General features: G+C 55.1%; 5 protein-coding genes across 5 annotated transcripts; 2 read left to right on the top strand and 3 right to left on the bottom strand.

Annotated features, from left to right (window-relative positions):
* Positions 1-266: 266 nt before the first annotated feature.
* On the bottom strand, positions 267-1,944 carry CkaCkLH20_12487 (60s ribosomal protein l9; the record flags this gene model as incomplete). The annotated part of the gene is made up of 6 exons (XM_038895200.1): positions 267-320; positions 402-579; positions 633-885; positions 1,023-1,070; positions 1,407-1,680; positions 1,855-1,944. 6 exons carry the CDS (start codon positions 1,942-1,944, stop codon positions 267-269), a joined length of 897 nt encoding a protein of 298 aa, XP_038739468.1.
* An 85-nt stretch (positions 1,945-2,029) lies between these two features.
* On the top strand, positions 2,030-3,191 carry CkaCkLH20_12486 (vacuolar protein sorting-associated protein 26; the record flags this gene model as incomplete). Its single annotated transcript, XM_038895199.1, has 4 exons — positions 2,030-2,246; positions 2,329-2,801; positions 2,857-2,998; positions 3,058-3,191. 4 exons carry the CDS (start codon positions 2,030-2,032, stop codon positions 3,189-3,191), a joined length of 966 nt encoding a protein of 321 aa, XP_038739467.1.
* A 293-nt stretch (positions 3,192-3,484) lies between these two features.
* On the bottom strand, positions 3,485-7,150 carry CkaCkLH20_12485 (DNA repair protein rad51; the record flags this gene model as incomplete). The annotated part of the gene is made up of 3 exons (XM_038895198.1): positions 3,485-4,320; positions 4,372-6,450; positions 6,502-7,150. 3 exons carry the CDS (start codon positions 7,148-7,150, stop codon positions 3,485-3,487), a joined length of 3,564 nt encoding a protein of 1,187 aa, XP_038739466.1.
* Positions 7,151-7,682: 532 nt separating this feature from the next.
* CkaCkLH20_12484 (DNA repair protein rad51) lies at positions 7,683-8,842 on the bottom strand (the record flags this gene model as incomplete). Its single annotated transcript, XM_038895197.1, has 3 exons — positions 7,683-8,494; positions 8,547-8,694; positions 8,753-8,842. The coding sequence occupies 3 exons, from the start codon at positions 8,840-8,842 to the stop codon at positions 7,683-7,685; spliced, it is 1,050 nt and encodes a 349-aa protein (XP_038739465.1).
* A 1,033-nt stretch (positions 8,843-9,875) lies between these two features.
* Positions 9,876-12,407, top strand: CkaCkLH20_12483 (mitochondrial aconitate; the record flags this gene model as incomplete). The annotated part of the gene is made up of 3 exons (XM_038895196.1): positions 9,876-9,989; positions 10,089-10,731; positions 10,789-12,407. 3 exons carry the CDS (start codon positions 9,876-9,878, stop codon positions 12,405-12,407), a joined length of 2,376 nt encoding a protein of 791 aa, XP_038739464.1.

The following is a 12,407-nucleotide window of genomic DNA, read 5'->3' as shown; positions in this document are numbered from 1 at the left end:
TGACTTAAGACAGGTAGTGTTTGAATAAACCGCTCTGAAAATGCGAGCCGGTTGCGTCTTCTTGCTTTTGTTTGGTATAGCCCTGCGCTACACACTCACACGTTCACCTCATTTTTCGGGTGCCATGCTGTGCTTGCAAATGATTGAACCCCGGCCACTCCTGTCATAAGAACCCAGACCAGAACCCAGTAGTATTTTGAATTTCCCGCAGAGACGACGAAAAGCCTCGAAAACACTAGACCACACTTGACGTGATGGTGTCGCGTTTACTGGTCCTCAACGACGTTGCCCTTCTCGGAAACGTACATACCGTCAAGGAACTGTCGGTGCGTTAGTCATGGAACTCTGATGTTTGAGAAGCCCCGTGCGGATGCCGGAAGGAGCTGTCGTCGACTACGTACCTTACGGATATCCTTGTTGCGGACCTTGCAGATCTGCTGGATGTCGGCAGCAGACTGGGAGACGGCCTCGAGGGAGTTGCCCTGGAGGATGAGCTCATCCTTCTGGGCCTTGGAAACCTCGACGTCGACACCCTGGCGCATGGTCACGCGGCGGACGAGCTTCTCACCAATGAAGTTGCTTCACCTCAAGTCAGTATTCCGTTCACCTCATCAGATTGTCTGATAACATACCGGATCTCAACCTCCCAGATGTCGTCAGAGTTCTTCTCAACGTTGACGTTGATGGGAAAATGGGCGTAGACGTAGCGCATCTTGTACTTGAAGCCCTTGGTGACACCGGTGATCAGGTTGTTGATCAGGGTGCGGACGGTGCGGAGGGTGGCAACGTTCTTTCTTGAGCCGTGGTGGATCTCAATGTTGATGGAGCCCTTCTTGGGCTGGGAGAAGTTGACAGCCAAGTGGCTGAGGTCCTTCACCAGCTTGCCTGTTGCGCTGGTCAGCCCATTTGACTTCTGAGGCATGATCTCCCTTGAGGCACACGATGCGCTCGAGAGAAGTGCCAGCCGCGGGACTGTGGACCAGCTGCGTCTGACACCGAGGGGGAGGGGAATGTTGACTTACCACGGGGGCCCTCGACGGTAACGACGCGGGACTTGATGTGAACCTTGACTGTTGGAGAATCCAAGTCAGCATGCATTCGATTGCCTGCCACTACTGCTCCTTTCGAGCTCATCCACAGTCTAAAACTTTTCAACCCAAACACCCTTCCCGATCCCACCGATCCCGTTCACGCCTTCCACAAGTGTCGCATTCCCAGCGCACAATGGATGGACGGAGGGGAGGCGGAAAAAGGAAGGGTATTTTGTATCCCAAATTTCAGAATCCGGCGGAGCTCGCAGGGCCGTATCGTCGAAGACGCATGGCGGAGTATGCGCGTGGCTTTTTCTTCTTTTTTTTTTTTCGGAATTCGCGTCGTCGACGACGGCGATAAAGGCTTTCACGTACCATCCTGAGGGATCTCAAGAGTCTCCTGGGAGTGAATGTATCTCATCTTGACGTCGGGAGGGGGGTGGTCGGCGGGCGATTGGGCGTGGTCTGGAGGTCGCTGGGCGTTGAGTCGATCGTCAAAATTTCCTAAGTGACGGTCTTGAGAGAAACTTTGAGTGGGTGTGGGCGGCTTCGGTGCAGTAGGGCTCGCGCCCCAGGGAAACTTGACTGTGACGATGGCCCGTGCATGCCCGCCCTGTGGCCGGAAGCCCCCGCCGCCCGGGCCCGGCAGCTTCAGCCACAGGGGAACCACCAGCCACGTAGTCACGTGTAATCTCCAACCACCCCCAACAGAGCAGACGACCCACCAACAGCTCCTGCCCACTTCGACCGATAGAGCTGGCTCGTGTAGGTCGGCGCAGGTACCTTACAGCAGGCAGTCAACAGCGAAACCGAATGCACGTACGTCAGCAACGACAGCTCTCCAGAACACGACCGACTCCGATCGCTCGAACCCGCCGATAACGAACTTGATCCGCGCAACTGTGACGGACAATTGGTGTGCGCGCATCGTATCTACCTAACATCTTACATCGAATCGGAGTAATCGCGCGAGATCCGGACAACCCCCCGAGGCCAAGATGTCGTACTTCTTCTCGACCCCCGTCGACATCGACATCGTGCTGGAGGACGCGGACGAGCGGTCCATGGTCGATGTCAAGCTCGACAAGAACAGACGCGAGAAGGCGCCACTGTACATGGACGGCGAGTCCGTCAAGGGCGCCGTGACTATCAGACCCAAGGATGGCAAGCGGCTAGAGCACACCGGCATCAAGGTCCAATTCATTGGCACGATAGGTTAGTTAGCGAGCCGGTCTGTTCAGGGGCGCATCCGCTCTCACCATCCAGATCAAGCCAAGCTGACAGTCCGCTCAAATAGAAATGTTTTTCGACCGCGGAAACCACTACGAATTCCTCTCCCTCGTCCAGGAGCTCGCAGCGCCGGGCGAGCTGCAGCACCCGCAGACCTTTGACTTCAACTTCAAAAACGTCGAGAAGCAGTACGAGTCGTACAACGGTATCAACGTCAAGCTCCGCTACTTTGTCCGCGTCACCGTGTCACGCCGCATGGCCGACGTCATCCGCGAGAAGGACATCTGGGTCTACTCGTACCGCATACCCCCTGAGATGAACTCGTCCATCAAGATGGACGTCGGTATCGAGGACTGCCTGCACATCGAGTTTGAGTACTCCAAGAGCAAGTACCACCTCAAGGACGTCATCGTCGGCCGTATATACTTCCTGCTCGTCCGCCTCAAGATCAAGCACATGGAGTTGTCCATTATCCGTAGGGAGACGACGGGCGCCGCGCCGAATCAGTATAACGAGAGTGAAACGCTGGTGCGCTTCGAGGTGAGTTGCAGTCATCATGGCGAAAGCATGGCCGGGATGCTAAACTTGCTTATAGATTATGGACGGCTCCCCGTCTAGAGGAGAGACCATCCCCATCCGCCTCTTCCTTGGCGGCTTTGACCTCACTCCAACCTTCCGGGATGTCAACAAGAAGTTCTCCACCAGGTACTACCTTAGTTTGGTGCTCATCGACGAAGGTAAGGAAATAACACAGACGCGCCAATCGGGAGAACAAAACACGGCTGACCTCTATCAGATGCTCGGAGATATTTCAAACAGTCAGAAATCATCCTCTACCGCCAAGCACCTGACGCAGCACAGAGCCCGAACATGATTATGGCTGCGGCGCCCGAAAACCCCAAGCTCATGCCGCAGCCTACCCAGGTATAATGACGATGAAGACGCTGGCGCTCTATTGCGGGGTTGTAGTTATGATAGGATTCGGCGGTCGTCACGCACTTTTAGCATATGTCACGGCGTTTGGGGTACAGAAGCTGGGTCTGCCTGATACGAAAAATGAAATTATTCTGCTTCCACCAAAAACAAACCCAAAGCCCAATCCATGCAATTCGTGAGGTATCTGGTGTATCCGGATCATCTTCTCTGTGTCCGGAATCTTCTTGATTACTTGTACATGCTGTCTTCCCCGCCCCGTTTTGTGTCTGACTTATTCAGTCATCCATTTACAAAATGTCCATTGCGTCGTCCGCCTCGAATCCAAACTGGTTGTTCTGGATGGCGGCAATCCTGTCGAGCTCGTCCTGGTACTGCTTGCGCAAGTCTGGCAACGTCACGACCTTGCGCTTCCCGTGGAAGCTCGTCTCTCTCGAGTTGGGAGGAGGCAGCTCTTCGGAGAAGATCCAGGCCTGCTTGGGGTCGACGCAGCTCAGGGCGTTAATGAGCAGCAGGTACTGCTTCGTCACCGCGGTGTCCAGAATATCCTCGCCGATGAGCTTGTCACCTTCGCCGGCGAACTGCAGCTTCTGGATGCGATCGAGCAGGACCGTCGCGGCGCCGCGGTAGTCGTTGTGCTTGATTCTCCAAGAGTAGAGGATCTGGTGGTAAGGGGTGCCGCTGAGGACATCCATCGTCGATTTACATCTCTGTGCCAGGATCTCGTCGATGGAGTCCTGCAGGCCCGGAAAGGGAAGCGACAGGAGTTCGCTGTTGTGGTAGGTTTCGCACATCTTGTCCACCAGTTTGCGCAAAGACGAGTGTTGCATCGCCTTGTCCTTCATGGCCAACAGACTTGCGTGAGCTACATCGAAGCGCGATAGAACGGTTGCCGCATTGAATTGGCGGCTGAGCATCTCGCTCTTTACCAAAGCAGCCTCAGAACTTGAGTGCGAGTACTGAATGGCCAGTCCAGCAAACTCAGTCACGTAAGAATACCCCTTGGTCTTCTCAAAGAGCGCCACAATATGGCAGTAGTAACGAGCCGGGCCCTTGTTAAGTAGGTTCCATTCCGTGTCATCCAGGAGTCCGCTGCTGTGACGGTCGACGTCAACGTCCCTAACACCTACACAATTATTTAGTACAGTATTAAGTGGGATGGAGATGAAAAACTTACTCATGCCAATAGCCGCTTTGCGGAAGTGAATAGCGGCTGTGGCAAAATCCTTGAGGGCAAGGGAGACACGGCCCTGCACGTATATGGCAAAAGGTGTTTGGCTGCAGAATGGCGTGAGCTCAAGAGCCAGATCGGCTCGCTCTCTCCTAATGAGGGAGCACTGGACAAGCGTAGGTGACACCTCAATGTCGCTGTTCGAGGCGCAGATATCTGTGACAATATCTGTAAAACTTGCTGCCAGCGGCTCATTCTTGCCATCGACGAAGCCCAGGAGGTGTCCAACGTTACCTTCCAAGGCCGTGATTGTTTGTGTCTCCTCTGCACTGCGCTTGGATGAGCTGGGTGAGTCAGAGAAAGAACTGGAGAAGGAACCGGAGACAGAGCCGCTTCGCTCGTGCTTGTTTCTGATGGGGACTGTGATCTCCGTCTTGGAGAGCCATCTGAGCAACTCCAGCCTGCGAAGAGATTCAAGGAACTGTCGGAACACACTGCCGATGTCTAGTCTTTTGGAAAGCATGTCTTCTTCCTGCTCCCAATCGAATTCCATGTGAACTAGAAGCAACAGCTGGCTGAAGATGACGTTCCATTGGAGCTCGATGGTCTCTTGCACGGCCTTGACGATTAGTTTTCTTCCAAAGTCCGTAAGTGGCTGCCGGGCTTTACGACTTCCCGAGTCTGCGCTAGCTGCAACCAGAGAAGCAAGGCTGTCGTACAAATCCATCGTAATGCCGCTGTAATTCTGTCCAAGGCTCTCAATGACCTGGGCGCAATCTTCATCGCTGACACTGCGCCACATAGCGGTGGTGTCGAACATGTACTGGATCCGCTCGTAGTCTGTCCTAGGTGTTTCTTCGAAGATCTCGGGGCGCAGAGAGGCTTTGCAAACTTGTAGGATGCTGTCCGAAATGGCATCAACGAAATTGAGACCCGTAGAGAGAAGTGTCGCTGTCTTCTCGGAGCCCTCATCTGGACGCGAAAGATTATAGTAGAGGCGTTCGAGTTGGCTGCATTCCCGGATGGCAGAGACGGCATCTGCGCAAATCACCCAAGTCATCTCCGCATCCGAGTCCAAGATCAAAGCAACCGCCTCACCGCGCTGCCTGTCCAGCTCAATCAGCAGACGGTAGAATCTCCGCCACTGGATCTCGCTGCTCGCACGGAACTGCTCGTAGTCCATGCCGCCAGCCGAATTGCGGTCGAGAGATGCCGTCGAGGCGAGAACGGAGCAAATGGATTCTGCCAAGCCCTTTTGACTTTTAGAACCGCTCTCCTTCTGAGCCCCAAGACCCTTTTCGTAGATTGAAAGAGCTGTTTCCAGAGTTGCCTTGGTGAAACGGCCCGGCGCCAAGATCAACTCCAGCCACTTTTCCGTGGTGTCTGTTGGGTCAGACGGGCCAGATATCTGCGCCGTAGGGTAAGTGGTATCGATGTAAACAGAGTTCCACTCGTTCTCCCATGATTCACCGATGCTATCCATGTCGAGTTCGAGCTCCTGGACTCGGTAGGTCATGTTGTTCTTCCACAAAGTCCACAGTTGCACGCCTCCATCTGAAGGACTGGACAAAACGAAGTCTGCCAGAGTCCAGACGTCTGATAATGATGGCGAGGCCGGGACGAGGTGTGTGTCGGGAAAAGCGTCCTCAACGTAAATGGTTTCGCTGTCGTGAGCCTTGATGTTCCAGAACTTGAACTCTCCAGCTCCGATGGGCGAATAGGTAGCGCACATCCTCTTGCCGGCACCATCACCGACAAGCTGCAGCAAGTTTGACTGGGATGGCTCGATCTGCCACTTGCCCATCTCTTGGGGGTTGCGGTCGGAGTTCAGGATATCTCCTGTGAAGAGGATTTGACCGGTGCGCAAGTTCCAAATGCGCATGCGGTGGTCGAGGCAGACGGTGAAGAGGAACGCGGCATCATCCAGACCTAGATCCGTCACTTGTATCGATGTAGCGGCGCTAGCGTCCATTGAGATGTTGCGGTATCGAATGGAGTGGTTCTGCTTGAAGGGAAGGAAGCTGCGGATGCCTTGCGCCCAGCCTTGGGAGTTGTAAATTGTCTCTTTCCACGGGTTGCTTGAGGCTGAGAGAAGTTAGCACGGCGATCATGTTCCCTCGAAAGAGTTCAACGTACAGTCATGGCCCTTATTCCTGTCTAACCTCACAAGACCACCATCGTGGAGAGAGACAACGACTTGGTCGGTGCTGGCTGCGACCATGCGGTGTGGGTGCTTGAGACCGAACGCCTTCGGCTGATAAGCCTTAACAGCATCTCCGGGCCCGGTCTCGATCGCGGAGCGCTTCCTGAAGAAATCGGGGCGGATGTTGAAGGTGTAGAGACTGTGTGACTCGTCGAGGACGAACATGGAGAGTGCATCGTGTTCGCGGGGGTCGGCGAAAGCGACGCATGACGGCTGAATCGGGACAGAGAACCTGAAGTTGAGGATCAGAGGCGCATCGGAAGCCTTCTCCTGACGGCAGGTGTCGACGACGCGCAGACTCAAAACCAAGCCGTCTTCCAGCAGCCTCCAGAGGAAGCTACGCGGTGCATCGTGCCATTTTCTGTGGTAGACCGACGACGAGGGCGCCAGGTTCTTGAGTCGAAATGCAACTTCGTCCTCGCTCACGTTCTTGTCGCTGCTGCCATTGGTAAGTCTGCGGGCGGCGGCACCCCAGCTCGACGTCAGCGAGGGAACACGGATATTGACGACTGATGAGGCGGAGGCCGGTTCGAGATTGAGACGAGTCTCTCGGTAGAGGTACTGGGTGTCTGCGGAATCCATCTTTTGATGCGCCGCCCTATTTTGTAAAGACCTCTAACGCCGTCGGTGAAAGAGAAGAGGCCGCAGGAGTCGCGGGTCGGGGTCGGCGCATTCAACGGTCTGCTACAGCAAAAGTTCGTCGCGATTCGAGATGTTGGAATTTCACTTTGCCTGGCTCCAAACGCGCTGGTGGGGCTAGTCCCAAAACAGCAACCAGCTGTGTACAGTGACGTTGGACAGTGTCCCATACTCTACACAGTACGTACTTTACCTAGGTCGTGTCAAACCCCCACACGACCTACCTGGGTACATATGAACATATCACTGTAATGAGAGGGAAAGATTCTCAGACTAAGCTCATCATTTTTTTCTAGCAAATACTCTGTAACTAGTTCGCCGTTCAAGATGACAGCAGAATCTACACAACGCCAAAACAACCAGCCGTCCAACGCCAGCACCCATGCAAGCCATTTCCTGCCCATTAGAAGAACTGCCAAACCTCGGTCATATGCACATAACACCATAAGACTCGTACTTATTATAGAAATCGACTCTAGTCCTTCTCCAGATCCTTGGGGCTCGGGTCTCCGATACCGTCCTCGTTGATGGCGAAGAGACAGTCGCTCTCCGGCAAGCATGGGCTGTCATAGATCTTTGCGACACGAGTCTCTCCGCGACCCTTTCTCAGGCTGATTCTGGTCGTACTGGCATGGGCAATGATGTTACCACCAATTGGCTTCTTCGGGTCAGGGTTGAACATTGCGCTCGGTCCACCGTCGACCTGCGCGACGACCTGGTTCGTGATGACAACGGCGATGCCGAACTCGTCGGCGAGGCGTTGCAGAGAGCGCATGAACTTGGCAAGGTGAGTCTGTCTAGATGACAGCTCGCCACGACCCAAGAAGTCGGTTCTGTATAGAGCCGTTGCACTGTCGACGATGAGGAGAGAAAACCGCGTCTCGCACATCATCGCGGCCGCCTGCTGGAGAAGTTGCAGTTGGTGGTCCGAGTTGTAAGCACGCGCGTATGCCACATTATCTAACACCTCTTCTCCAGAGAGGCCGAATCGGTTGGCAACGGCAAGCAGACGGACGGGTCGGAACGTGCCCTCGGTGTCGATGTACATGCACTTGCCTTCGCCACCGCCCATGTCGAATGGAAGCTGGCAAGTGACTGCAAGAGTATGGCAAATCTGACTCTTTCCAGTACGGAACTCTCCGAAAAGCTCGGTAACTGATCCGGTCTCGATACCACCGGCAAGAAGTGTGTCGAGCTGCTTGGAGCCTGTCGTGATGGAGATGAGCTCGCTTCGGCGTTGGTGCATCTCGGTGGCGGTCGTGAAGCCCATCGGCACGAGCTTGGAGGCTATCCTTTGTCAGATCGGATGGCTCACACCACGAACAATGGCATCACGAACCTTCGGCGAGAATCTTGGAGGCCTTCTGCTCCGAAATACCCTTGATCTGCTCAAGGACTCGACGCGGGGTATAGGCGACCGATTCGACCGTGTTGTAGCCACCCTCGACGACAAGCGAGATGTCACGCTTGGTCAAACCTGCGACGCCCTTTGCGAGGCGAAGATCAGCTGTTTGTACGTGGACGATGAGTTTGGAAGAAACTTACCTCGAGAACAGTAAGTGGCGTAGGCGCGCCGGGCCCGGTCATGCTCTCGTCGCCATTATGGCTCTCCTCGTATCCTTCGACCTCGGCCATTGTGACCAATTGTGAGTCCAAATACTTTCCGATCAAGAACGGACTCGTGATGCGGTCGCAAGAGTTCGGGAAGTGGAAATGATCACGACCGCGACAGGTTGTTGGGGTGTGGGCGAGCGCGGGCTTTAACGCGTCGGGAGGTGGCGAAGAGAAGGAAAAAACGAACGCCAATTCACGTGCTCTCATTAAGACGCCAGCGGGACCCGCTGATGCCTGCCCGTGGCTAGGTACCTTAGTGAGGTGCCCAAGGTACGTACTCATACGTTCCTTGCCTAGCCGGGGTCTCCACTAAAGATAATCACGCTTGCATCATCCAATTGTGCGGCTCGCTTACGTATCTCAGCAGGCATCCAATCGCACTCAATTGATTTTCGATAACACGCTGTCGCTGATTTGTTGTTCCGACAAAATCCGAGGCCATTCGCCCGTTGGACGGACCGCCGGCGCCCTCGCTATAGCCGAGCCGAGAGAACCCGTGGCCGAGCCTAAGAACCGAGCAATAAAGGGTTTCTCTCCATGGTAGCCGAGGTTCCCATGGATCATCAAGGTCTCAAGAAGGTGAGGCCATTCACGCCACCACAGATGCCTGAGAGCTTATTAGACTGGAGTTTCATTTTTCCCGGATACCCAATTGACTATTTATTGCAATAAAAAAAGGCCGAAAAAACGAAGCGTTACCGCATCATCAGCGCGACATGTTGAAGATGATCGCAGTAGCCGAGGAACGTATCCGCAAGACGCACGTTACCACATGCGGCCAAGTACCGAATATTCTCAACCAAAGAGATCACAGAGATTAGTAACCTACCCACTATTACACCCCAGAACGGTTCCCCTCCGATTTGACTACCTAGCAAAGTATCTGTAACCCCAAACAAAACTGAAGGTTCCCCGTGGTAGCGCTTCCAAGTTCTGTGCCGCCTCGACTGCGCACCCTCTTTTTTGCCGTCTACATAAAAGCTTTCTCCCCACCACACTGTCTTTCCTATTCTCTTCCCCTCCATATACCACTTTCTGAAAGGAATCAGCAATCATGTTGGCTTCACGACAGCTCCTGGGCTCCATTGCCCGGAGCCGCATGAGTGCGACTGCCGGCACGGGACTGCGCCGTATGGCCACCGTTTCCGACTCTCCCCTCGACCGCAAGGTACGAAACCACCCATCTAGTCCAACACTCTGCTATCGCTCTTGTCTTCGCTATTGATGTCTTTCGTCGAACTCCGGGCTGACTGTCAAATAACAACAGGTTAGGCAGAACATTCACGAAGAGAACAACTTCATCAACTACAAGAAGATGTCCGAGAACCTCAACATTGTTCGCCAGCGTCTCAACCGCCCCCTCGCCTACGCCGAGAAGATCCTTTACTCCCATTTGGACGACCCCCACGGACAAGAGATTGAGCGTGGTGTCTCCTACCTGAAGCTCCGCCCTGACCGCGTTGCTTGCCAGGATGCTACTGCCCAGATGGCCATTCTGCAGTTCATGTCCGCAGGCATGCCTGCCGTTGCAAACCCCACTACCGTCCACTGCGATCACTTGATCGAGGCCCAGATCGGTGGTGAGAAGGATCTTGCTCGTGCTGTTGGTATTAACAAGGAGGTTTACGACTTCCTGTCTTCTGCTTGCGCCAAGTACAACATTGGTTTCTGGAAGCCTGGCTCTGGTATCATCCACCAGATCGTGCTCGAGAACTACGCTTTCCCCGGTGGTCTGCTTATCGGTACCGACTCTCACACTCCCAACGCCGGTGGTCTTGGCATGTGCGCCATTGGTGTCGGTGGTGCTGACGCCGTCGATGTCATGGCCAACCTTCCCTGGGAGCTTAAGGCCCCTAAGGTCATTGGTGTCAAGCTGACTGGAAAGCTGAACCCCTGGGTTACTCCTAAGGGTAAGTCGACCCCAACACAGACTTGACCTCCTATCAGCTGATACTGACTTTTTGTAGACGTCATTCTCAAGGTTGCCGGTATCCTCACTGTCAAGGGTGGTACTGGTGCCATCGTCGAGTACCACGGCCCCGGTGTCGACCAGATCTCTGCCACCGGTATGGGTACTATCTGCAACATGGGTGCTGAGATTGGTGCCACCACCTCCCTGTTCCCCTTCAACAGCCGCATGCACGACTACTTGAACGCCACGAAGCGTGCCGACATTGGCGACTTCGCCAAGACCTACGCCAAGGAGCTCCGTGAGGACGAGGGCGTCGAGTACGACCAGCTTATCGAGATCAACCTTTCCGAGCTCGAGCCCCACATCAACGGTCCCTTCACTCCCGATCTGGCCACTCCCATCTCCAAGTTCAGCGAGGCTGTCAAGGCCAACAACTGGCCTGAGGAGCTCAAGGTCGGTCTGATCGGCTCTTGCACCAACTCTTCGTACGAGGACATGTCCCGCGGTGCCTCCATTGCCCGTGACGCTTTGGACCACGGCCTCAAGTCCAAGGCCATCTTCACCATCACCCCCGGTTCCGAGCAGATTCGCGCCACCATCGCCCGCGATGGTCAGCTTCAGACCTTCGAGGAGTACGGCGGTATTGTCCTTGCTAACGCCTGCGGTCCTTGCATCGGACAGTGGGATCGCCAGGACGTGAAGAAGGGCACCCCCAACTCCATCATCTCCTCCTACAACCGTAACTTCACCGGCCGTAACGATGGTAACCCCGCCACCCACTCCTTCGTTGCCTCCCCCGACTTGGTCGTCGCCATGACCGTCGCCGGCAGCCTCCACTTCAACCCCCTTACCGATAAGCTCAAGGACAAGGACGGCAACGAGTTCATGCTCAAGCCTCCCTCCGGCGATGGTCTCCCCGAGCGTGGATACGACCCCGGCCAGAACACCTACCAGGCTCCTCCCGCCAACCGCAGCACCGTCAATGTCCAGGTCTCCCCTACTTCCGACCGTCTTCAGGTTCTGTCTCCCTTCCAGCCTTGGGACGGCAAGGACGTCAAGAACATCCCCATCCTCATCAAGGCCAAGGGCAAGACCACAACTGACCACATCTCCATGGCTGGTCCCTGGTTGAAGTACCGTGGCCACTTGGACAACATTTCCAACAACATGCTGATCGGTGCCATCAACGAGGCCAACGGCGAGGCTAACAAGATCAAGAACTTCACCACTGGCGAGTTCGATGCTGTTCCCGCCGTTGCCCGTGACTACAAGGCCAAGGGCATCAAGTGGGTTGTCATCGGTGACTGGAACTACGGCGAGGGCTCTTCCCGTGAGCACGCTGCTCTCGAGCCCCGCCACCTTGGCGGTCTTGCCATTATCACCCGTTCCTTCGCTCGTATTCACGAGACCAACTTGAAGAAGCAGGGTATGCTTCCCCTGACCTTCTCCGACCCCGCCGACTACGACAAGATCCGCCCTGATGACAAGGTCGACATCCTCGCTACCGAGCTTGAGGTCGGCAAGCCCCTGACCATGATCGTCCACCCTGCCGACGGCAGCCCCGAGTTCGAGGTCAAGCTTTCCCACACCTTCAACGCTCCCCAAATCGAGTGGTTCAAGAACGGTTCCGCTCTGAACACCATGGCCAAGGCCGCTGCCGCTGGCAAGTTGTAA

The sequence above is a fragment of the Colletotrichum karsti genome, assembly GCF_011947395.1.
Source record: "Colletotrichum karsti strain CkLH20 chromosome Unknown Scaffold60, whole genome shotgun sequence".
Lineage (NCBI taxonomy): Eukaryota > Fungi > Ascomycota > Sordariomycetes > Glomerellales > Glomerellaceae > Colletotrichum > Colletotrichum karsti.
This window is presented reverse-complemented; position numbering and strand designations above follow the sequence as displayed.